This window comes from Panthera pardus, unplaced genomic scaffold (genome assembly GCF_024362965.1).
Source record: "Panthera pardus isolate Hobbes unplaced genomic scaffold, ASM2436296v1 HiC_scaffold_12, whole genome shotgun sequence".
NCBI classification, from domain to species: domain Eukaryota; kingdom Metazoa; phylum Chordata; class Mammalia; order Carnivora; family Felidae; genus Panthera; species Panthera pardus.
Window position 1 is genome coordinate 70,722,420 of NW_026526677.1, and position 26,288 is coordinate 70,748,707.

General features: G+C 39.2%; 1 protein-coding gene across 1 annotated transcript in view; it reads right to left on the reverse strand.

The window, feature by feature from the left end:
- Positions 1-11,494: 11,494 nt before the first annotated feature.
- CTSC (cathepsin C) overlaps positions 11,495-26,288 on the reverse strand; it is a 37,537-nt gene continuing 22,743 nt past the window's right edge. The window contains exons 4-7 of the mRNA XM_019450045.2: positions 23,990-24,145; positions 19,229-19,344; positions 13,625-13,756; positions 11,495-12,334 (exon numbers count right to left, since the gene is read on the reverse strand). Coding sequence (XP_019305590.1) covers positions 11,832-12,334; positions 13,625-13,756; positions 19,229-19,344; positions 23,990-24,145 — 907 coding nt within the window. The 3' untranslated portion in view covers positions 11,495-11,831. The remainder of the gene's footprint in view (positions 12,335-13,624; positions 13,757-19,228; positions 19,345-23,989; positions 24,146-26,288) is intronic.

Sequence of the window (26,288 nt, forward strand, 5' to 3'; positions counted from 1 at the left end):
AACAAGCAAAAGTAAGTGCATCAAATTCATCAAAGTTTACAATCTCATTAGGGATTCATGATACAGAAACAGATAATGAGTGTTAAAACATTTGGTAAGAGAGACTCTTAAAGATATCTAGAAAAAGAAATCTGACAAGAATAAAGGTGAGACAGACAAAGCTTTGAAGATAACAACAGCCTCCTAATTGATTTCACTGTTTCCATTCATTCCTCCCTCTCAAGCTGTCCTTAATAGCAGATAAAAATATTATCAAAATAAAGATTGATTGCATTATTTTCCTGCACAAAATTTTTCTTACCACTGACCCTGTCTTCACCAGCAGGTGCATCCATCTAATATTGTTAAAATCCAATGTATGTGGGGGTAAAACCCAGGCCTAGTGCTACAGCCTTTCTTCCTTCCCAGAACCTTGAATACTCTCCTAGACTGTGTCCCCCTGGTACCCCCTAGAACCTTGGCCCAATTTCCTGGTTCCAGATACCATGCTTACCCATTATTCTGTTGGGTCCTCACATTATTTCTACTTATTTCATCTGGGCACTAACTGGGAATCCTTTGCCAAAATGTAGAATCATATTATGTCTCCCATTTGTGCCTAGGAGACTCCTGCAGCCATGTTCCGTCAATTACAGAAGATGTGCCCTTAAATGTCATTGCTGCCTGGATTACATCACTGGGTTTCCTTGAAGTCCATATATCGGACTGATGCTTCCCTTTATGGCACACCAACCCACCTCTGAGGTCCGAGATTGCTTCACAAGCAAAGATTTATATAACACCGTTCCATTTGCCTCTTCTCTTACTGACTTCTAATCTCCCTTCTCAAAAAATAAATAAAAATAAATAAATAAATAAATAAATAAATAATAAAAAAGCAAAGGATGACAGAAAGCAATATGTACAGGATTGAATTATTTCAATTATCAAATTGAAAGACAATGAATTAATGCGATAGGCTTTTAACAGAGGGCAAGCTATGTCCTCACCTCAATATAAAGAACCCATTTAGAGGTCTCAAAGCACTAAATGACATGAGGTCATGGGTTAGAGGACAGTGAATTCACAGAGGCAGGAGAACCTGATTAAAGTAAATTTTCTAGGAAAAAGGAATGTGGACACCAACACATATTTATGACACCAAAACATATTTACTTATGGGCACTCGAGTCCATACCTGTTTTACAGTGACAGATCAGTCATGAGTAGGATAATTGTCTTCAAAAGTACTGTAAACTTGCTAATGCTAAGGAAGGTATAAATAATTCTCCAAGTCAATATTGGCTGAGAATGGTATATAATTTTCTCTCAGTCATAGTTAAAGGAAGAATTACTAACTTGCTGCTTACTACATGGCATTTCAGATAATAAACCTTAAAAATAATTTAGCAAAGTAGCAAGAAAATAGGCTTAAGTCTAAAGCTGTGGGTTCAAGGGACGCCTGGGTGGCTCAGTTCGTTAAACATCTGGCTATTGATTTGGGCTTAGGTCATGATCTCATGATTCATGACATCGAGCCCCAGTTCAGGCTCTGCGCTGACAGTGGAGCTTGCTGGGGATTCTCTCTCTGCCCCTCCCCTGCTTGTGCATACATGCACACATGCTCTCTCTCTCTCTGAAAATAAATAAATATTTAAAAATGAATGAGTGAATGAATGAATTAATGAATAAATAAATAAATAAATAAATAAATAAATAAAGCCGTGGGTTCAAATACCCACAAGCCAGCCTTTTAGTCTCACTGAATCTCAGTTTTTATATCTGTAAAATGGGCTGTTAAAACCTATCCTATCTCATAGGTTGTTTGGAAGAATAATATAAACATTACATTACCAGGCAAAATGTAATTATTTTGTTTATTGTTGTGGCCATTTGGACAAGCACAGCATCTCCTAATCTGGTTAATATAATGTCTTATTTTGACACACAAACAACCATTAAATGTTTTATATCCTTCTTTAACACAGGAGATTTCAAGATCAGCTTTCGAAGCCAGAGTTTTGGGCAGAGACCAAGATAATTCAGCTGCCAGCCACAAAGTACTACAGCAGATGCCAGAAAACACTACTCATTTCTGAATTGGGGAAAATATCTTTGCCAAACCATGTCTTAAGGGTTTTTATAGTTCTTTCCCACATGTCGCTATGAAAGCATTACTTTTCATATCTCATTTTTGAATGGGGCTGTCAGGATAACAAGTATCAACTGTTTTCTAGGCCTGGGAAATTGATCCAGTTAAACTGAATCTAAGGATGAGGAGTATTTTAGGGATTCCGATGACTTAGGTCTTGAAGGCATGGATGGCAGCGACTAAAATGAGCATAGGAGTAAGGCCTCCAGTTTATAGGTGGTATACCCCAATCTGTTTCTGCACAGACAGCTCCCAGACAAACATTCCAGGACTGCCTTAGAAGGACATAGCAGTTAGGGAAATATATGAAATATGTGACAACCAATCATGTTATAACTAATTAGAAAATGCCATTGTCACTCTTGGCCATCCCCATCTCATGGTCACATTAGAAAAAGGAGGTTTGTTAAAAGCAGACCACAATGTCTAAATTCCAAGCAGCTAGAACTGAAGATGGTTTGGGGAGGAATTAGAGTTCTGACCTGATGTGTGCAGGCCCCTGCTGCTTCCAGGATCTGCACAGGAACACCCTCCTGCCCTTACACTGCCATCCTGTGCATTAGTGGAGACCCTGAGAGGATGAAATAGTAGAACAAATAGGTCTGAGCTTCTTAGGACTGGTGTGAAAATTTAATAAATGAAAATACCTGAAAAGTTATATGGTAGGACTGAAACATTTTCCAGGGATTTATCCTTCCAGGAAGATAATATTTTCAAGAACAGCTGATAGAAGTTATTGCAAACAAACACGACTGTTTTGAGCTTACATCCCCCATACTGGAAATAACCATACTAAACCACTTCATCCTATTAGGAAGTTTTGATATCATTCAGGTAGAAAGCTGTTCCCTTCACAACATTTGTCATTCAACTTCATGTATCCCTACTGACCAAGAAGATTTTGCTGAGTGTGAATTTGTGTAGCCTGCGTTATAAAAACCACAGGTAGACTAAAGGTGCATTTTCATACTACAGATATAATAGGTATTTAGAAATGAGAACTAGAAGGAGGTCACGAATAATTGGACATTGGGGGTGGGGAAGAAGAATAAATCCATGATAATACCCGTCATTTCTGATTTTGGAAATGCAGTGAATGGTGGTGCCATTAACTTAAAGGATGGAAATGAGCTTACTTTGGGGATGGGAAAAGATGATGTACTCAGACTTGTACATTTTCCACTTGATAATGGGACTTGTACTTCTATGTACAAGTGGGAAGTGAGATATCTGGTTTAGAGCTATGGTAGGCATCGTTATGTTGGCCCCAAAAGGCCCCACCTACTGGTATTCAGGGTTTCCCTAACACTCTCTCCTTGAGGAACTTGCTTCTGACCAGTAGAATATGGAAACATCGAGGAGATATCTCTTCCATGATCAGGTTACAAAGACTGAATCCTATATTCTAGTACACTCTCTCCATTGCTTTTAGAGTTTGCACAGTTAGATGAAGCAAGCTGTCATATTGCAGAAGCTCACATGAAGTGGCAAAGCACTCAGGGTGCTCTCTGGCCAATAGCCAGCAAAGAATTGAAGACTTTAATACAAAACCATGCAAGGAACTGGATACTGACTATAGTTACTGCATGAGCCGTCCCCAGCTGAGTCTTCAGATGAGAATGCAGACCATCAGCAGACACCTTGAGTGCAGCTTTGTAGGAAGCCATGAAGCAAAAAACCCAGTGAAACAGAATCCAGATTCCTGACCCACAGCAACTGTAAGACAATAAATGTGTGTCAGTTTAAGCCATTAGGTTTTGGGTAATTGTTTTGCCATGATAGATAACTAATGCAGGAATTCTGGAGATGGGGACTAGATTTGAGATTCATCAGCACAGAGATGATTTATGCTGACAGTGAAAAGCTCAACAAGAGACAAAGTGTAGTGATGGGGAAAGGAGACACAGCAGCTGGAGGAATTGTAAAATTAAGGGAAAACTGGAGGACCAGGAGCCTAATAAAAGAAGTGTAAAAACAACAACAACAACAACAACAACAACAACAACAGCAACACAGATCTGAAAGCTGGGAATTGCAAGGTTAAGAAAGGTATAACCAAATAGCAAATGCTGAGATAAAGATAGAAAACTGCTTTTAGCAACAAGATGTGTTTCACTTACTTTGATGTGAACAATTTCAAAGTGACCTGGCAGAAGGCAGATTTCAATAGATTGAGGAGAAAACACAAAGTGAGAAGGGAAAAGAAACCTCTTTGAAGAAGTGTACCTGTTGAGAGAAGGAAAGAATAATATGATATTTGAATGTGGAAAGTTGGTGGCTTTTTTTATGAGGGGAGAGAGACCTGAGCACATCTGTGTGATGAGGGCTTTTTGGTCATGCAAATTTTGATTACATTTTCTGTTATTTATAACTAAGCTGTTACAACAAAAACAATAAAGGAAAAAACGTGTTTAGCAATTCATAATATTCCTGCCTTTTTGAAGGTGCTTATATGTCCACTTGCATTTTATGTAGCAAATCAAAGCATTATTTTTCTATATATTCTAAACATTTGTTAACAGTGTATATCAACAACATAGCTATTTTAATATTGTATAATATACTGTCAAGCTTGCAAACTGTAAATGATCTATTTCCTATTTATTGGACCTCTTGGTTGTTTCCAACTTTTCATAGCTGTAAATAACGCAGTGATTAACTGCGCAAAGTTGCTCCAAAACAAAAACAGAAAGGGTCTTCCTAAAAGATGTTCTCTGGATGCTTGCCAAAGCAAGCACTCTTCCTGCTAAAGGGCTCTGAGCTGAATTCAATAAAAATTCATGCAAAAACTGCAGGGACTCTTTCTTTTTTTCTTATTTTATTATCCCAAACTTCACAAGCCCAATAGGTGGGTAGTTCAAATATACAGAAAGAGATCACCGAGCACCCAGATTGATGTTCAGCTGGCAGTGAGCCTAAATGTGAGCCCACCCTGGGTTGATGTCTTTCTACTAACACCCAGTATACGAAATATAGCAGAAGGCCTCATCACCTTCCTAATTTTACTTATTTATTTTTTATATTGGAAGAAATGTTGCTGTCCTTAATACCTTCCTTGCCATTGCACTCTAAGTAAAATAATCAACTTCCCTTGGAGGACCAAGTGTGCTACCAGAAAATACTTTCCATTTGAGCCGATAGCAATTGTTGCAAATCTGCTAAACAAATCCTTTCTGTGAATCACTGTCATATTTCTGGCGAGAAGCTTTTTGAGAGGAAAAGCTTTTACTGCTTTTGCGGTGGTCAGCTGAAACTCACCATGTTTAAAATAGAGTATGTCATACCTTTTTCACTGTTCATCTCGCGATTAACCTCTCTGTCTCTGAGATCACCCTTCTATTATTCATCCTGGTTTAAGATGATGAAGGCATCTTCTTCTCACATCTCAGGGCTAGTGCAAGTATGATAGTCACCTACAAAAGACAAGGAAGAAGTAAGTAATGCCTTTACATATAATGTCTCGTTCAATTACTTGTAAAGATTCTGTTTTACAGATACAGAATCGGGGCAGTTAAGTAATGTGCCCTAAATCATAGAGCTCATCCATTTATTTGGGATTAGAACCCGGGTCTCTATGTTATCAAAGTATAGCTCTATATTTCATCCCTCAAGACGTCCTTCCTCTGTCTTCCCCAGTGGTGTTGACTTTTCAGGAAATGGTCCCTACTGCTCTTCCTAAGTCTTTTTTTTAAAGGGCTTACTATACCACCTGGCACAAAATAAGACTTTGATAAATGGTAGCTATTATTATCAATAAAAACAACTAACTGGGTGCAAAAATAAAGATTTGGCAGTTAGAGTTAAGTTAGAGGAGATAATGGAGAAGAGGTGACTTCTGGCTGACCCTTGAGCGGGACCCAGGCAATTAGAATCTCTTCACCTCCTCCCCTGTCCTCGGGAAATGCAACCTGCCTGTCCCCACAGTGGGAGCTCTTCCAACGGCATAGCCTTGAGTGAGGTGTTGAGGCCATCTACATGGTGTTTGTGACTTAACCCACATAAGGCTTCTTAAGATTCTGGCAGGCAGGTGTAAAGATCTACTTGCCTTGTGGCCACCAAAGACAACAAGCCTTAGAAGTTCTCTTGCTTATCAAACCTGCCACCTACCAATCCGGAGTGACCTTCCTCTTTCTTCAGTCTCTCCTTGCCCTCTGTGTATGGGGGGGGGGGTGCGGGGGGCAGTTTGTGAATCAACAAGGCGTCCACTGGGTGGAGCTGCTGCAGTGGGCAGGCAGCAGCATGGGCTCAAGGGGAGGAGGAAGTAATGGTGCTGCTCTTGTGGATGGCAGGACCACAGATATGGGGAATCCAGGGCTGCACAAGAAGAATTCCTGAAAGCAGACAGAGGGCATCAAAAGAGTCTCTCTGCTGTTGGAAGAACTGTAGTTACCAGGTGGGGTTTTATTGGCAGAGTCCTGCTCGAAAGATGCCAACTAGGTCCCAACCCCAGAGAAACCAAAACAAGGGGCTGGAACCAAAAGAGCCACTAGGCTCCAAGAACGAATGGGGAACTCAGTGTCCAAACAGGGTCTGACCGAGAGTGGGGTTCCAACTGGAACCTGAGTTGTCCACCTGATACAGGCTCCCAGAACCCCACCTGTCAAGACTTTCCAAAGGTTCCTCCCAGCCAACAGTCAAAAGAAAACTAATGATTTTATCTGCACCATGAAATGACTACTTGCAGGGGGGAAAAGCACCTATACACACAAAACTGTACTTTACTATGTTGGGGCTTGTACATCTCCAAGAGCCTGCTGAAATTTTATGCAAAATTTAGAATGAGTGCACGCTTTTTTATGGGGAAGGAATCCATAATTTTTACCAGTCTCAAAAGGGCCCACGATCCACAACCTCACAAGGGCAAAGGATCAATGCTTTAAACAAATGCTCTTTTTTAAGCAAAACTACTACAATCTACCTCTTTTCTTGGTCAAATGTTTGATGAGTTGAGATGATATGTTCACCTTCTATGGCAGAATTTTCTCAAACATGGGCTTCCAATTATCATTCTATCTTCCCATTTGCTCCCCTCCTTTTTCAAAATATGGATTCACCAATTTATGGTCCACTAATGGCCCCCGTTCTTACTACATGGCTAAGTGTTTAATAAGTCTATATAATCTTTCTAAAATCATATCCATGGGTTCCTATAGGGTGGAGGGTATTGTATGTCATCCTGAAGCTGAGGGAAGTGCCTTATCTTCTGCCCTTGCTTCAATCTTCCCCACTGCCTGGGTCTGGCAGGTCTTTTACTCCCCCTCTTGATTCTTCATAGCTTAGCTCAAGTTTCATATATTCTCTGGAAGCTTCTGGGATAACTTGAGTCTGTGGAATTCTCCCCATTCTCCAAAGTCTATACCACCATTAATTGCTGGGATGTGGGGAAATAGGTTCTACTTACATAAATGGGTTAGAAAAAAGCTTAGGGTGGAAAGCTGCCACCATGGGGCGAAAGCGCCAAGGTTAGATAGTGAGATATTGTAATAGGATCACAAGTAACTTGTTATATCACCTGCAGGAAATTACTTTCCATCTGGTGACAATGTACCTTGATCACAAACTCTACCTGTCAGGCCCCCCACCCCCCAGGATCCTTTGCTTCTTACTCAGACAAGTTAATGACTACTATCTGACTGCTTTCTCCATACTCACCACATGTGTAAGATCTTGTTGTCTTCACGCTACCCACATGGGTAATATCTTGTGAGCTCAATAAATACAGAGACGAAATGCCCGTTTGGGGCTCCTGTCTCCTCTCGGACATGAGTGTCTCTTGTATTCAATTCTGCATCCACTCTCTTGTTGCACAAGAGAGAACTCCAGACTCATAGTCAATGACACTGGAAAAGATGTGCCAGTCAGTCTTCATGTTGTAGAGCAGGCTTTCTCAAACATGGCACTACTGACATTTTGAGCTGGATAATATCTCCTTGTGGACTGTGTCCCCTCTCCCAGTATGATGACCCCAGTGTCTACTAACATTTCCTAATGTCTCCTGAGGGACAAAAATCACCTCTGGTTGAGAACTGCTGTTGAAGCATGATCCCCATGTATCAGCCAATGTGCTAGACTGTACAGACTTTATTCATGCTCATACCCTATTTTGCTACCTTCATCTTCCTTTACTTTCGTTCACTCATTTAGCCTGAAGTTATTTTACTGCATCTTTAACTTTACAAAGCACTTTAAACCTTTTGTTGTTTTGTTTTACAGGGCAGGTAGTATAAAAACAAATACCCATTGCTTCTTTTAAACTTTGCCACACATAGCCCATGGAAGTAAATATTAGCATTGCCTTTTAAACAAACACTAAAGACTAGAGATCTCTGTTCAATAACTGAACTAAGGACTAAATAACAAGCATTAGAGAAGCAAAGACTCAGTCCGTATTTTCAGAGCACAAAGCTATTTTGTCTCCATAGACTAATTCTTGTTACTGTTCAGCTGTATTTTAGCTTGCAGAACTGGGAGCTCGGAGCCTGGAGCCTGCTTCGGATTCTGTCTCCCTCTCTCTCTGCCCCTCCCCCGCTCATGCTCTGTCAAAAATAAACATTAAAAAAATTTAAAAAGCATTCGAAGGGGCACCTGGGTGGCTCCGTCGGTTAAACGTCTGACTTTAGCTCAGGTCATTATCTTGTGGTTCGTGGGTTTGAGTCCCACATCGGGCTCTGTGCTGACAGCTTGGAGCCTGAAGACTTCTTTGGATTTTGTGTCTCCCCATCTGCCCCTCCCCTGCTCTCTCTCTCTCTCAAAAATAAACATTTAAAAAGCATTTGAAGAAAGGCAATCTCGATAAATGGACTTCTGAAAGGAAAAAGGAGGACATCAACAAAGACATGTGTTGCATTTTCTGTCCAAAGGCCAGTTTCTCTCCTCTGATTTTGGTTGGCTGTCATGATGAGAACATTGTGTAGCACAACCAGAATGTCTGCTGAGGTTTCAACTGTTTGACAGTCCAGGCAATTTCACACTTTCAATCACAACTGCAGTTCAACGAGGTCAATGTTTTATAGCTAATGAAACTAAGGTCCGGTGTCTAACTGATACTACCAATATTCATTTTCAAGTCCATGCAATTTCCATCTAAGCAGAAGACTCTCATATGTCTAAAGCTTTCCAATTGTGGACAGGAAGTTTCCACTTAACTTTAGACCAAAAATAAATCTTTACTACAGTTAAGAAATATAAATATCACTATATTTAGAGGACAACTGTTAAATTAAGGCTTCTAAACTACCACATGCGGATTGAAGCTTAGAGTACTTGCCCCAGAGAGATAAGATTTCTGAAAGCTGGAAAGTAACTTAGAAATGATTTTACAGAACACGGTGAGTTTATTGGTCTCACAACACACAGATTCCTTTCTCCTTTTTTAATTGAGAAGCAGCAGGAACAGTAGAAAGCTCTGAACATAGTGGAATCCAGATTTATCTTTATTAACTAGAACCCCAGGTATGCTATTTCACCTCTGCCGGCCTGTTTTTACTTTAATGAGAGGTGGACCAGGTGACCTTCCAGCACTAACGTTTTGTGACTATTATGCTTACCTTATCCTTACAGGAAAACCCCAAATAAGAAAATCAACGTATTACACCCATAGATTAACCTTAGTCATTTTTACTTCAGAATTGCAGTGACTTTTCTCTCAGCCGTAGCTTCCAAATGATGGCCTCTCACCCTGTTCTTCTCTCCACAGAGGGAGTAGCAGTGGCAACAGTGCAGTCAAGGATGTAAAAACCTCTACACCAAAAAAATCAAAATTATCTCAAGTTTTTGAAGGTTTTTGTTTCTTTGTGCCAGTGTGCCTCTGTAGATTCTGTTCTACCTTAAAATTAAAAAAAAAATCTTGGGGCATCTAGGTGGCTCAGTTGGTTAAGTGTCCAACTTCGGCTCAGGTCATGATCTCATGGTTCCGGAGTTTGAGCCTCATGTTGAGCTCTGTGCTGTCCATGCAGAGCCTGCTTCTGACCCTGTCCCCCTCTCTCTGCCCCTCCCCTGCTTGTGCGGTCTCAAAAATAAACATTAAAAAAAGAAAAAAATCTCATAAGCCCCTCCTCCACTCTCATAGCAAGGTACGGCATATTTATTAATAGAACATGTGTTAGCTGTTTCCTCACAGCAAACATTTTACGATTTGTGTTCAGAAAAAGAGGACTTGAGTAATATCTAATATTTATATACTCTTTTCTATATTCCAAATACTGTTTACATGTTCTACCTATTATGAAGGCATTTAACCCTCGGAGAGGTCTAAGAAGTAGGTACATGTATCCTTTACTATTCAAATCTATTCAGTTCCTGGATTCAGTGGTTAGAGGTCAAATAAAGGTCAGCGAGCAAGTCTGGATGCTGTGAAATTGCATCATCTGAATCTACTTTTGTTTCCCCACTTGGGATGGTGAAAGGCTGAGGCTTAAATAAAGCTTAAATAAAGTAAACCATGCCATAGAAAAGTGCAAGGGTTTAGACATGGAGAGCTTACACAGTAAGGGTTATCTATCCCATTATCTCCATCTCACAGACCAGCAAACTGAAACACAGGTGGGTTTAAGAAAACTGCCTAAGGCTTTGTTGCTCCTATGAAGCACAGCCAGAAAGCTTATCCAGGCACTAAGCACCAAAGTCAATGTCTCGCTTGTGCTTGGCTGCGCAGCTAAACTTTATTTTCCTTTGTGGATGGCGGTGCCTCCACACATACAACACATGTTGTTCTCCTGGAAATGTCTTTGGGGAGGTTAGCCAGAGTTCCCATCCTCTGCGACCTCAATTTGTCACCAGACTTTGATTGTATGTTCTATTAGCACGAATGTAAACAAGTTTTAGATTATGAAACTTGTTTTTTGTACAGCTTAAGAGTTTAATTACATCGCTTAAAGAATCATGGTATTCCATGTAGTCACCATTTTTAATAAATTCTGCCACTGTGGATGAGGTAGTGATCCCTGTCATAGAAACAGGCACCTGGGTGGCTCAGTCGGTTAAGTGTCTGACTTCAGCTCAGGTCACAATCTCAGTTTGTGAGTTTGAGCCCTGCATCGGGGTCTGTGCTGACAGTGTGGAGCCTGCTTTGGATCCTCTGTCCCCCCACTTCTCTTTCCCTATCAAAAATAAACATTAAAAAAAACAAAACAAAACACCTTATTTCTTTTCTCTATGGCCTCTGGTTCATCAAATATCCAGGGAATAATTTTAGGGTTAACTAGTCATTATTTGCCCTTATCATAAGGGTTCATAGTTTTTTTTAGTTGAAATACACTCAAATTCTTATTTTTTAAGTACTTACATAATGTAATAACATGAGTCTAACTGAAGGGGCCAATGATGAAAACTGCTAAGCACACATATATGTCACCTAAACACTGATTAAAAACTTAAAAAAATTTTAATAATTTCCATATTTTCTTGATTTTTACAATTGAAAAATAAATCTGTGTTCTCACAAAGAGTTTTAAAAATATAGCATGTTTGAATTACAAATGATTAACAAAATCCTGCATTTTGTTCCTGCGTAGTAAAGTAGGCCAGAAGTCAATGGGAAGGTATACTCAAATCAAAGGCAGTTTTCATTCTAAAGGCAAAAATCTTCATAGGAATTGATTTGTAATCTTCTGCAATTACTGCTATAAACGTCTCCATCTGTGATACACCAATTCCCTCTCATGACCGATGGAAGTCAGTAGGAAATGCTGGGAGGCATACCCTACAATTTAGGAATTGGTGTGGCTGCCACTGCTATGCTTTCAATTGCACACTCATCGGTTCCTCTGCGGATCCGGAAGTAGCCATCTTCGCCCCAGCCAATGCCCCAGCTGTTTTTAACAATCCAGTAATCCATCCCAGACACTGGGTCAGTGCCATAGCCCACCAGCAAGACGGCATGATTAGTCAGCTCAAAGGGGTTGAAAGGGTCTCTCAGACCAGTGTGGTAGTAGATCCCCTTGCGGTAGTGGAGGAAGTCATTGTAGACTTCAAAAGCAACTGCCATGGGCCCGTGGTGGACCAGTTCAAGCTTCATCAGGGCTTCGTTGCAGCCTCCATAGAAACCTCCCACATAGTGGTACTCGGAGGAGTAGTAACGGACGCAGTCCTCCTTCGGTTTGCATGGAGAATCTGTGCCTGTGTAGGGGAAGCATGCCTCTTCCACCAGCCCAAAATCTTGGGCGTATTTTCCTGCAATGAGGTAGGGGAAGCCACCCTCACAGCCTGAGGATGAATAACACACATTAGAAAGAGGCAGAGGAGAAAGTGTCCCATTTCCTATTTTTCCTTTTCTACTCCATTAATTTTTTGTTACCCCCAAGAGTTGTTCTTAGTTTAAATGCTACTTCATTCATCCATTAGCCACATAAGCTAACTACCCTCTCATCCCCATATAATTAACAGACATTTATTTGGCACCTGACATGGAACGTAGCTATAATAGCACAGTGGTTGAGTGGGGAGGCTCTGAAGCCTGACTATGTAGTGAAGTTCAGATCCAAAACTGTGAAGAATTTAACTTCTCCATATCTGTTTACTTATCTGTAAAATATAGGTAGGAATAGTACCTTCCTCGTAGGACTGGTTACTACATGTAAAAGCAATAAAAGTTGGCTATTATTACCATCATTGTTAAATAGCCAGACACCACAATGTGGCTCTTCCTGAAGGAAGTCTTCTCTGACTACCTACTGCAAAAAAAGTCTAAGTCAGGTCCCCATCACCTGCCTCCAGTCCTTACCTTATTATAAACATCCATTAACGTGTATTTTTTCTTCACCGTTCTTTTCATTACTTAATTTCTACCTTCCTCACTTAAGTACAAGGTTCATGAGGATAAAGGACTGTCTTGATACTTACAGTTCCCAGGGCTTAGAAGTTACAATGTTGGGGTTTAATAAGTATTTCAAAAAGAACAAGAGGCTAAATGACAAATAATCATTCCTGGCAGTTTCAATCTCTACTGGCCCAATCTGGTGTTGACAGAAAACTTTAACCTGAGAATGTTTCACTGTAAATCAGTTGCAGCTGGGCTTTCTACATAGATTACCCATGCCCTGTTCTGAAAGCCCACTTTCAGAATTTTAGTTTCCTCCTAGAGAGAAACCAGTGTTAGCATGGTTTTAATACAAATTACATTTTGGGGTGAGACTTTAGTTGAAACTGAAACTTTACTGTTTAGAAGCTGTGTGGCCTTCAAAATATTACAGAACAACTTTGTGTCTGTCCTGTTTATAAACAGGGATATCTACTTCTCAAGGTTTTGAGCATTGTTAGATAATGTCCATAAAAGGCTCCTAAGAGCTAGTGCTCATTCAGTACATAGTAACTAGTGACATTTTGCTGAATGGTGCAGTGAATTCCATGAGAATCACTCATGAATAAGTGACAGGGCCAGAACTTGCACCTAGGTGCTAACTACAGACAGTGTGCTCTCTACTACACTATCCTTTTACCTTTGCCAACAATGGCCTACCACACCCAGGTAAAAAGGGCTTGAAATACAACACTTACCTTGAGCATACTGGCTGCAAGAGACAACCTCCTGAGGGCTCAAGATTGGGGTCTGAGTATTGTTGGTTAATATACGAATTCTTGCTTCTAGCATACCCATGGAAGCAAATGAGTAGCAGCTGCCACAAGATGCTGGTGATGGAAAAGCAAGATATATAACCCAAGAGAACTTTGAAGCACTTACAAAGAAACACAGAAATATGTGAGTGGAGAGATACAATTAACATATTTATATTGTGTGTTGCTGTTGTTGTAAGAATCAGCCCAATAGAGAAGATTCAATAGACAAACACTATTAACCTTATAGACAAATGTTAAGATGTCAGCTTTCAAAAGGCCAAGGTTACTCTATGGGGCTTTCCGTGAGAATATTTTAGGAGGCAAAACAAAGCAAAACGAAACCAAAAAACTCCTCTAATCTCTGAAAAGAATTTGGTACTATTCCTGGTAATCAAGAAATAATGTATGTCTGTAGCATTCTGAGCCATTCAGTTGAGAAAAACTATGAAGGGACACATGTGAGCTGAGCTTTTAAATATCTCCAGAGCAGCATTTTCTAAAGCTACTTGTTGGGTGGAATTAACACTAAGAATGGCTCAGGTATGGGTGTATTATAGAAAGTTCAACTTAACCAGGGTCGAGGAGGCAAAATACAACAAAGTCCAAGAAAGGTAAGAGAGTAATTTTAATGACAGATATGGTATTTAAGGTGGCCAATGAGGAAGTAAAGGTATAAGGAATATGGAGGTAATGAAATTGAAAACAGACTGGTTCTAAGGGGAAAAGGGTAAGAGCAATACAGTCATGGTCCCCTGAGAAGTGTCACCCAGAGGAAAGAGGAACACGAAAAGTAGCTGGATAGAGGTAAGGGAGAAGGGAAAAGAGAACTGCTTTATTTAATACCCGGATGTCCTGGTGAAGACAAAATTAATTTATTAAGAAGCAAATGCTAGGGATATAGTTGCTCTTTCAAGAGAAGGAAAATGTTTTATTATGAGGTAATTTATATGAACAATATCATTTTTGTACATTTCTTTAACAGATGTGAGTAAACACATAAATACATTTAAGAAAATATGGCACATGTGACAAAAATGGGATTTCAACTTGTTACATTCTAGAAAAAAATGGACATAGTTTTAATATCTCTATTATACAGCCTCTTTCACCTCTGCCACTGACACAAATTCTACATAGAGTTAGGCTTGCAACAAATCAAAAATATTGGTATAAATGTAGTTACACGCAATTGATATTATTCAACGTACTAATATATTATTTACCAAATTATTTGAATGGTGAGCACTCCCTTATGCACTAAAATAAGATTAATGAATAGACAATATTACATTAAAAAAATCCATTTCACATAAAGAGTATGTTGCCTTCTCTTTAATAAACCTGAAATTAGTAAAATTTAGTAACTGCCTTCCTTAGAGAGAAAAGTATCCAAAACAACATTATGTATTAGATAACTATCTATCGGGACACTGTTCTTCCCTTTCACCTGGTGATGCTGATTCACATTTGTCCCTGAGTACAAATGAAAGCCAGGATACTCTATGCTCAGCCCCTAACATCCTACACTCCAGCTGAATTACTTATACTGTTTTCCTCAAACTGAACTGTGAATTTCCATGAGTGTACATAAGAAATGTGCCTTCTTCATCTAGCTGCCTGATGCAATCAAGAAACTCAATGCGTATTTGTAGAAAGAACATTCCAGTTACTAACAAGTGGATATAGATTTACATCCAGGGGGAAAAAAGTGACTTCATTGATAGTAGTCAACCTTTACTTGTTTCTAAGCTATAAGGGAGGCAGAAACCTAGACTCTACTGTGAGTCCTCTCCAGTAGTTAAACAATACCACATGTCCTTGACTAGAGTCCATTAGAACTCTACTACCCTTTAACTGCTACCATTTCAGATGTTTCCCAAACTTCTCCCTATAAACATCTCAGATTTATCCATACCATATACTGCTTTTACTGCTAAGAGATCTCCTAAATGATGAAGATTAGGACAAACACTTGGAAGAGGATCTTGAATTCACCTGGTGTAGTACCCACTTGATAATATGTGTATGTTGAAACTCAGAGAGAAGCAATGATCTGTTCAAAGTCACAAAATGAATAGATGGCAGGTGCTAGTATCTAAGTGTCTCCTAAGGCAGGTTGTGTTCTTTTCAGTTCATATGTCTGCATCTACTTGAAAGAATTTTCAAATTTTCTTTCCTGTCATCAAGTTACTAAATAGGCCAAAATTAACTTGAACATTTTGTTTTTGAAACCATCTAAATAATGCTATCCTTGGGACCCCTCTTTCAAATGATAGAGTGTCAGAGAACTAGATCAGCAACAGTAAATAAATAAAGCCAGTGTTCTTTTCAAGGTACACTTGTAATAAATAACATCCCAAGAATAGGGAAATGGCCCCATTTTGATCATCCAGCATTCTTGGGCCATGGGTATCCACAGAAATAATCACTCTTGGTACTAACCATTGAACCCTCTTCATCTGACCATCTAGCACTGTGGGAGCGATAGGCCACATGTACATTCAAAGGCTCAGAATGTGCTGTTAAGAGAGAGAAACTGCAGCAATGAGGTAAGGACACAACCTTCTTCAAGCCATTGACACTCCCAGAATAATGTGTCAGCTGTCAAGGAAATTAATACCTCCTTTCAAAAAGTTAAGACTAGAATGTAGATTTTAAAAGAACCATTATTCCTTAAGACTACAAGGCAACAAAGAATTAAGGGGATCTGACCCAGACAGAGCTTTGCAGTAATCAAATTTCCACCAACTCAAAGAGCTAATGTGATTTCCATATGGTTTAACTATGTTCGGCTGCCCCTTCCCACAGTGGAGGACACACTGAACTAGTAAGGAATCAGGAGTCTTCCCCATCCCTACTCCATGACTCAGCTGTGTGACTCTGGGCAAGTCACTGGACCTTTCTGGCACTTCCTTTTTATCTTGTATGTAAAATGAATAGCGTGGAACAATTTCAGGCCCTGCGTACAGATGGTATTTAGAACAAGACTTAAATGAACTAGGTTTTAGACATTAGAAAAACACTGCATTCCCTAACTAATGTGACCTGAGAGACACCCCCTTTCCCTTTTGAAGGTGCAATAATAAAGACAGTACATAAGAGGGAAGAACAAAGAAAGTCCAAGTCTTCCAATTTCCTAGTTTCTCTTCCCTCTCACACTTGGACATAAATCTAGCCACACAGCTGGTGCTTAAAGCAGCCTTCAAGTGTCAAGATAAAACCTCATTTTCCTCGCAATATTCCTTTTGTCACTCACCTTGATTTGCTTTCTGAATACAGCAAAGTTGTGAATTACCTTAACTTGGGTAATTTTGAATTCTGGGTCACCTAGAACACTGGTGTTCCTAATGTTAGTGGAATTTTCCAAGTAGCCCAGTTTCCCAGAAGAAAAAATAATTAATTTTTTCCCCAACCCAAAGTAAAGACAACCAAAAAGGAAGTCAAAAGAGGAACCTTTAAAAATTGCCCGTGTCTGTACAAATCATATTTATAGCACTCACAGAATATAGAACATGGGAGACAATGGTTTTTACCAAGCTATGAGAAAACCAGTATCAAAGAATTCGGCTTTAAAAACTCGAATTTCCTTCCCTTGCATTACTGTCTCATCACCAGTCAATTGTGTCTTTCTGGAAGTGAGTGGCACTTTTCTTTTTTTTTTTCCTTTTTTTAATTTTAAAAATTTTTATGGCTTATTTTTGAGTGAGAGAGAGAGAGAGAGAGACAGACAGACAGACAGACAGACAGCACTAGCAGGGGAAGGGCAGAGAGAGAGAGAGGGAGACACAGAATCCGAAGACAGGCGAAGACAGGCTCCGGGCTCTGAACTGTCAGCACTGAGCCAGACATGGGACTCGAACTCATGAACCATGAGATCATGAGCTAAGCCAAAGTTGGATGCTTAACCAACTGGGCCACCCAGGAGCCCTAAACTTTTCTTTTGACCTTCTCCTATGCCCCAGCAAATTTTAAAAACACTACAAAAGCAGTTACCATATTATATTTTAATGTTTTTGGCTTGCAGATCTTGCTAAACTGCAAATCCCTAGGACAAGAGCTATATCAATTAGTCTTTATATCCTCAGCTGTTAAAAAAAAATCATAACACATTTGATGTTCTATAAACACCCTATAATACGGCAAGAACAACCATGTGCCAGGCCCACGATAATCAACACTTGACGTACAGTATTTACGTAATCCTCTCAGATAAGTATAGAGCATCTCTTTGATGACAGAGTAAATTTTAAGCCTCTCTGGACATCAGCCCTTTAATTTCACTCTCCATTCATTTCTCGATTACCTGCAAAGTTCTCTCATCCCCCATCCCTCCTTTCCAAAGAAGCCCTCCCCAGGAAGGAAAAAGTAGGGGAGAATTTTCAGGATCTCTTTCTCTAGAGCTGAAGAGTCCCAGAACAACTTGTGAAAGGAAAGACAAAGAGATGAGACCTCTGATGTCATTTGGAGTACAGGAACCTTGCTGGCTGGCTGCTCTAAGAGCTGCTCAAAGCTCTGTACACTCAGAAGACTTTGCCAGGGTTCAGTGAGGATGGAATTAAAGGGCTGGTGGTGAATGCTGAGAAGTCAGGCTGATTATCATGGAATTTCCAGGAAAGGGGAAGAACAATTTATTTTGGGGTGTTATTAACTTATAATCCTCTCAGAAGACACTAATCAGAATGTTTCCACACAGCAAATACTACACCTATTTTACAGTAACAAATCAGTCGTGTGTACTATAATTATCTTCAAAATGAGCTTAGAAGCAATAAACCTGAGTATGGTATAAATGATTCTCCAAGTCACTGTTGGCTAAAATTTAGGATAACAAGATAATTTGCTATCAAGCACTATTAGAGGAAGAGTTATTCAATCTACTCATATTGTATCAAATTTCTGAAAATAATGGACAAAATGCAATTATGATGATACTTTTGGTAAAGCTGGGCTCCACAAGGTCACCACTCAGGAAGCTTGGTTAATACTTACCATCATATGTCCTGTTGACATAAAATGAATTAAAAAGGTCCTTACACAGCTCAAAAAATCTACTGGAACAGAAAAAAAAAAATTAAGGATCTGTTTTTCTGGGCTCATACAGTAACTAAAAACTAAATGGTGGGGAGCAGAGGGTGGAATGTGTAGGGGCAAATGGCCAAGACAGATTCCACCAAAGCACTTACAGAAGGAAGACCAATTTCAATTCTGTGCAGTTCTTTGTTTCTGCATGAGTCTCTCCTACTGGGGAGAGCAGATGAGCTTGTCTTACCGGTTACTGATTAATCTCATTAGCTGCCTAGAAGTACTTGGAGAAGGCTACTATAGAAATGCTGGGCTCAGCTGGAGATTATCTATTATCTCTGATCTGTCGTGGATAAAAAAGGAAGGAGTGGCCATTGGCTATATACTTTCCATTTCTTTACTAAAGTGGATCGTGCCTGTTTCATCCCTGTATCCCCAGAATCAACCCGAGAGTCTGGTATATAGTAAGTGTTCAGTATTTCAGAATGAATAAATGAAAAATCAGACTTTTTTTTTTTTTACCTTGGTTTCTAACAGGAGTAACAAAATTGGTACCATGAACATTTCTCCAGTCCCAAGATGCTGGCAAATGTAAAAGCTTTTCATGTATTTCAGCAGTCAGTGGTGCAGGTTTGGGTCTAGGACAGAAATAATACATTTGACATCAACATATAGTCATTCCTTTGAGGATGATTTCCTAACCCTTAATTCCATGATTTCAACTACATGGCTGCCTAGAATCTACATTCAGGCCCAAGGAGCACTTGTCCTATCAATGTTTCAATTATACAACAATGTGTCCACTAGGCCCTGTTTGAACTACACAACTAAGTTCTATAAATGGCTTTACAAATGGCTTTCACAATTGGTTTCTTTTTCAGGGTTAGCAACTTTCTTCTATGAAAGGACCCTGGTTATGTACATCACTGAGATGCTATTTTTAGTATATTTCAATAGCTGCATTTTCTTAAACAGATTGTGACTAAGAAAGTAGACACATGGGAAGTTGAAGATGGCCTACAAAGGATACAGAGAAAATACAGGAACTACAGAGGTTTGACTCAGGAGATGGTTAGTGGTGATGGTGAGGTGGTTATAAAAGAAGTCAAGTAGCACAGAGATTAGAGATCAAGTCAAGTAGACGACTGGCTCCATAAACAACAGATGAAAATGCTTCATCATTACAGAACTGTACCTTATAGGATATGGTTGGAAAGCAAGACACAAAGAGAGGACTTGCCTGGGATGATGAATGAGGGACAGACACATTGTCCGGAAATGAGAAAACTGTTCTATAAGCTTCTTCAGGTTAGCAATTTAAAACAAATAGCATTCCAGCTCTAGACACACTAGATTTCTTAGGAATTTTCCAGTCTGTGAAATGACTTCAGTGTTCCAGGTCTTCCTGCTGCTCCTTTTACCCCAAATGCCTGCTGCCTGCTGCTTAGAAGAAATCCCTTTAGAAGTTCTTCCCTAACTTCTACTTTAAAGACCACTCACACAGCAGCGTCTACCCACCAGCCGCCAACAAAAACTCACTTCTATGCTCTATCAACTCTTTAGTTAGGGCACTACTATTACACCATGATAACATGTATCTTTCTGATTATACACTATGTGAATTTCTCATTCAACTTGGCATTGCCATATCACACTGTTCTAACTTTTCAGTGCTTATCCGGTTTACCAGGTTCCAATTTAGTTACTGGCAAAGATTATTTCTGGGTTTCTTCATGTCTTCTGCAACTATTCCCAATCAATTCCCTCTCTCACTTCTTTTACAGATGATGTGAGTCAATGCTAGGACACAATGGAAATGAAACAGAGGAAGAGGAAAAAAAAAAAAACCACTCGTTAACAGCAATCATAACCTTCTGAAACTGTAAAGATAGATAGCATATTCCATAAAGAAGTATCAATTTTTCACTAAAATATTAACTAAGCCAGGACATTGCTGGAAACTACGTGACAAGGAGATGAACTTGATGTGATATGTGACCATATGAAAGACTGCATTAAGAGACATGAAACATATCGGGCACCTGGGTGGCTCAGCTGGTTGAGCATTTGACTTCGGCTCAGGTCATGATCTCATGGCTTTTGAGTTCGAGCCTCACGTCAGGCTCTGTGTTGACAGTTCATACTCTAGAGCCTGCTTCAGATTCTCTGTCTCTCTCTCTCTCTGTCCCTCCTCCACTCACACTCTCTCTCAAAATAAATAAATAAACATAAAAAAAAGATATGAAACACAGAGCAATTACAATAACACAAAGAAGTTGTAAGTTATAAAACATACAACTTAGATAATGTCAATGGAATGACCAAGGTACATAAAAAAGCTATGCACCGCGAAAATTTTAGGGCAGGAGAAAAAAACAAATCAAGAAACAAATCCTGGATATTTCTTTCAAGATTTATAAGTAAAAATTAGGTGCGAACAATTTTTGGAAGGAAATAAAGTTTCCATGATTTTGCACTGCAAGGATAAAAGATTCAATCAATCAATACATATTAATTGTCCTGTATATACTTAAGAATACACTAAGTAATTTGAAAGATTAAAAAAGGAATTGGGGGCACCTGGGTGGCTCTGTCAGGCGTCTTTTTTTCTTTTTTTTTTAAGGTTTATTTATTATTGAGAGACAGAGAGACACAGAGTGCGAGCAGGGGAGGGGTAGAGAGAGGGGGAGACACAGAATCTGAAGCAGGCTCCAGGCTCTGAGCCGTCAGCACCGATAGGCATCTGACTCTTGATCTTGGCTCAGGTCATGATCTCATGGTTCATGAGTTCGAGCCCTGCATCAGGCTCTGCACTGATCCCATGGAGCCTGCTTGGGATTCTGCCTCTCCCTCTCTTTGCCCTTCCCCCATTCATTCTCTCTCTCCTCTCTCTCTTGCTCAAAATAAATACACTTAATTTTTTTTAAAAGGAAATTGAAGTTTGGCAGCAAAATGTAATTTCTGAGCAGATATCTTAGGTCATACTGACCTCCTACAAATGGTTTCACCACTTACTATCTGTCTGACATCTGTGAAAGAATTTAACATCACAAAACTACAACTGACTCCTATTAAGATGGGTATAATCATACCTAACTCAAACAATTACTATAAAATAATTCAAATATGGTAATGATTACCAAGTGCTTAGAACAGCTCCTATCTCTGCAAATCCTTAGTAGATTAAGCTCTTATGATAACTCCCATCATCATCATCACCCATGCCATTAAGAGGATTAAATATGATGTGGATACCTTTATTTAAGCGATTGTCTGGCACAAAGCAGGCACTCAGGTGTTAACTTCCTTCTTCCTACCATGCTATAAGGCAGAGTATTTGCCTGTCAATGCACAAACAAAACTAAAAGAATGTGACAACAGAAGCTCGATGATGTGAAAATGAAGAGCGAAAGCCATTTGTGAGACAGGGAAGAATTACAAACATTATAGGTGCAGCACACATTTTGGGCTCTTAATCATTTGGGTCTAGATTCTTTAACTTTGGTGAAAGCTCTGACCTCAGGGAGATGACCATAACCAATACTTTTTCTATACTTTCAGCAGTTTCAATGACTCCCTGAACCTCAAGTTAAGGATCTGAGAGTTTCTATTATGTCACTGGATTCTTAGAACTAATTTATATACAAAAATGCTACTGAAAACCAGGCAGCCAGACCACAATGTCTGCTTCAGAATTTTCCATTTCACTCAATTCCATCTCCTATCTCTAAACTTCTATGGAGCCGTAGCCACAGAAGCAGTGCTTCATAAAGCTAGCCCTTCTTTAAAACAAAGGTGATTGGGTGGAGAGACAGAAGTGCCAAACACAAAAGAGTTCCTGAGAAACATGGCCCATGGCACATGGCAAAGGAATTGTGTCTGAGGCTCAGATGCTCAAACCTCTTTCTCGTGCCCCTTTGGATTTTTACTCAACAGTTCTCACTTCTTGTCTCACACGCACACAATATAGCTCCTTCACTTTCTCAAACCTGGATACAACATGCTCTCTTCCCTAATTTCCACTCACCAGAGTCTCATGGGCTGGAAATTCCTTAGAATACACTTTGAGAAATACTGTAGGAGAGTCTTTTGAGAAAGGGGCAGGATTATCAGAGAATGCTATCAGTTAGATAGGAAAAATCTCTACCCAGAGTCATAACTGAAAAATGTCAGAGTATTAGGATTATTAGTCTGCAAATGAAAAAAATCAGAAACGCATTTTAGTTAATTAATTAGTGGCCCGTTCAAACAAAACCTGAACCAAAACTCTATAGAGATTAATAAGGAAATAATCACTGTATTCTCTGAAAATTGGAAAATGTTTTTATGTACCAAGGAAAAATTACCTACACAATTTACTGAGTCCCATTGACTCCTTATTGGTTTCCAGTTCTCTGCCCTTTGGTGAGATCAATTTCTCCTCAACAAGGTATGGCATCCCAGGAATAACCTTGGTCATTTAACAAATGTTTAGGGACTATATATTCTTGATAGATCCACCTATAGCTTTGAGGAAATTTTTTAAAATCTACCAAATTTCTAATATAAATTCATTTTCTTAAAGTAAGAAAAATATGCCATGGAAGTGTCACTCCTGGCTGGGAGAAGTAGAGGTACGCTGATAAATAAGGAGCAATTTTCTTTTTGCTGGACCTGATAATAGGGAGTGTTGAGATTTTTACAGTGACAAATCTGACAGTTCCTGAGGCAAGATGAGGGATATCTGAAACAAAGAGTGGCATGAATGGAGTTAGCTTGACAGCAAAGTTTTCAGTAACTGTGTGTCTTATTTTCTGAAAGCAGATCAGGATACTGAATATAGGCACAAATTTAAAAGGCTTGGGTTAACCAGGTTAAGTTTATTTATTAGATAATAGGTAGTAACACAATCATAGCTGGGTACAGGAAGATGAAGCTGGTATTTTAAAGAATGTCTAAGAATGGGGACCAGGAGGAAAAGAAACCAAAGAGATGGGACTAGAGAGACAGGAGGTGGGAGGCTGATCCATAATGCAGCAGAGAAATGACAAAACCCTAAGCTGGCATGCAGAAAATGGCCAGAGAACGATGGCGGCGGCAGATGCTGTGAAAGCAACAGCCATAAATAGGACTCAGAGCACTAGGATGTATGTGAAAAGGAGAGAGAGAGAGATGGTCAGAAAAAAAGATAATGTAACAAACTGGAATGAGCAACAACATGGTGGGCAAACCAGGGAGAGCAGGTTGGAGGGGAGAGTGGCATTAAAATATCTTTATTAGCGATAAACAGATATGCTTTATTACCTTGGGATTCTTCGGCTGTGACCACCACCTCTCCTAATCATCTCTCTCAGTGTGAGAGTCTCATATTCCATGTATGTGGTTGCAGTCCAAGACTTCTGAATGGCATTGATTGCTTTCACAAAGTCATGATTATATTGGTAGAGCCTATTAGAATAGCTGACAACAAAAATACGACAGTCTCAGTTATCCTCTTTACAGATGTAATTAGACTTCATTAAAGTAGGCATCCTTATACTCTGGGCCTAAGTGGAAAGTGGAATAATATTTTAGGAAGGCAATTTTTTTTTTCTTTTTTTTTTGGTAAGGCAACTGAACCACTTTATTCAAATCTTCAAAATAATCTTTATTTTACATTTTTAGTATAAAAATCAGTAAGTTAAATGCACCACAGTTTAAAAAGAGCCATAACACTGAGTTTCCATAATAGTCAATGATAGTCCAGCATCACACAAAGAGAACACAAAATTTAGATAAACTGAAATTATCAGATAAAATAAAATCCAATTTCAGAAAACAAAAACCAAACTACTAGGATTCCTGAAATACTCAATCTTAATGAAATTTCACTAGACTCAAGTCATTGTCTTGTATCATATTCAGAGTATGAGCCTATTAATCCAGTTCAAGAATTTTTGGGAGCCATTAGTAACCGCATCAGACACTCTAACAATAAATGTAACCAATTTTTGATCTGAAAAATCCCCTTAATTTGACTCTAACGTCATCAGGCTTCTGAAATATATCCTAGTCCTTACCCGTCATATTTTAAACAAACTGTTGTTTATAGCAGTTTGTGTTAATAGCTTTTGTTCAAATAGAGCTGTATTTCTGGCACCAAAGCAAATTTGAGTTTGTTCATATACGAAGACACGACCTATAAGGAAGGTCCAAAAAGTACCCTTCACTTTTGCCTGAGGGAAAGCACATGTATACCAAGAGTCTAGAACTGGAATGTCTCGTATAAAATAAAAGTTCAAGTTAACAAAGATCTATGTGTAAGGATGTTTGATGAAACACTTTTATAATACTGATAGATTATAAATAACCTAAATAAATGTTCTAAGATAAAGCATTGATTAACAATGGTACTTCATTGACTATGAGTTTATTCAGTAAAAATGTACAGGAGATTATTTACTGCGTGAAAATTAAAGGATATCTCACTAAAATAGTCTGGAGGTTTGGCAAGGGGAGCTCTCATGCCCTACCACTCTTCATCAATGGCAAATCCAACAGGAAGATAAGGATCTTGCCAGTGGATACAACTTTACTATCCCATCAGAAGGAAGAAAGGCTTACCTCCTCCCCTGGGAAGGCCCAGCCAATGAGAGGGAGCCGCACCTCAGCCAATGAGAAGCCACTATACTTCCAACTCCCAGTTTCCTGCATGACTGTTTTGTTTATCATAACCTTCCCAGTTCCCTCCTATCCTCTATAAAAGAGCTTGCTTCCCTTGCTCTGCACACTTGTGTACGGTTTCTGCCATAGCTTGCTGGTCACAGTTGCAATTCTCTGCTATTCCCAAATAAAATCACCTTTTGCTGGTAAAATAACTGTCAGTTTTATTTTTAATGTTAGCAAGTGATACGGAAGAGTATTCGCACGGTATATAAATAAAAAGGCAGGATATCAAATAAGTTTATACAGAATCAACCAATTTTTGTGAAAATATACTTATAGTATAAATACATTTTTAAAATGCCAAGGGGTGCCTGGGTGACTCAGTCAGTTAAGTGTCTGGCTCTTAATTTAGGGTCAGGTCATGATCTCATACTTTTTGGGTTCTGTGCTGGCAGTGGAGCCTGCTTGGGATTCTCTCCTTCCCTCTCTCTGCCCCTTCCCCACGTGCTCTCTCACACTCTCTCTCTCAGAATAAATAAATTTTAAAAAGTAAAAAATAAAAGGCCAAAACTTGTTATCTCTGAGTGGCAACACAGAATCACTACCTTGCCCCACCCGCTACAAGTTTTACAATGCACCTTTATAACTTTGTAAAAATAATAAAAAAAAGGAGATGACAGCATAAACTGTATATAATGTACATATAGCATGGCAAACATTATAACATAGGAGGCAAAAAATTTTTTTTACATATGGACGTTAGGTTTACATCCTTGTTATTCAAATGTGGTTCTTGAACCCAATATTAGCAGCCACACCTGAAAGCCCATTAGACATGCAGATTCCAAGTATCCAATCCAGACCACCAAAATCAGAAACAACATTTTAACAATATTCCCAGGTGATTCACAGTAACATTAAATTTGAGAAGCACTGGTTTCCCTGATCTCAAATGCTT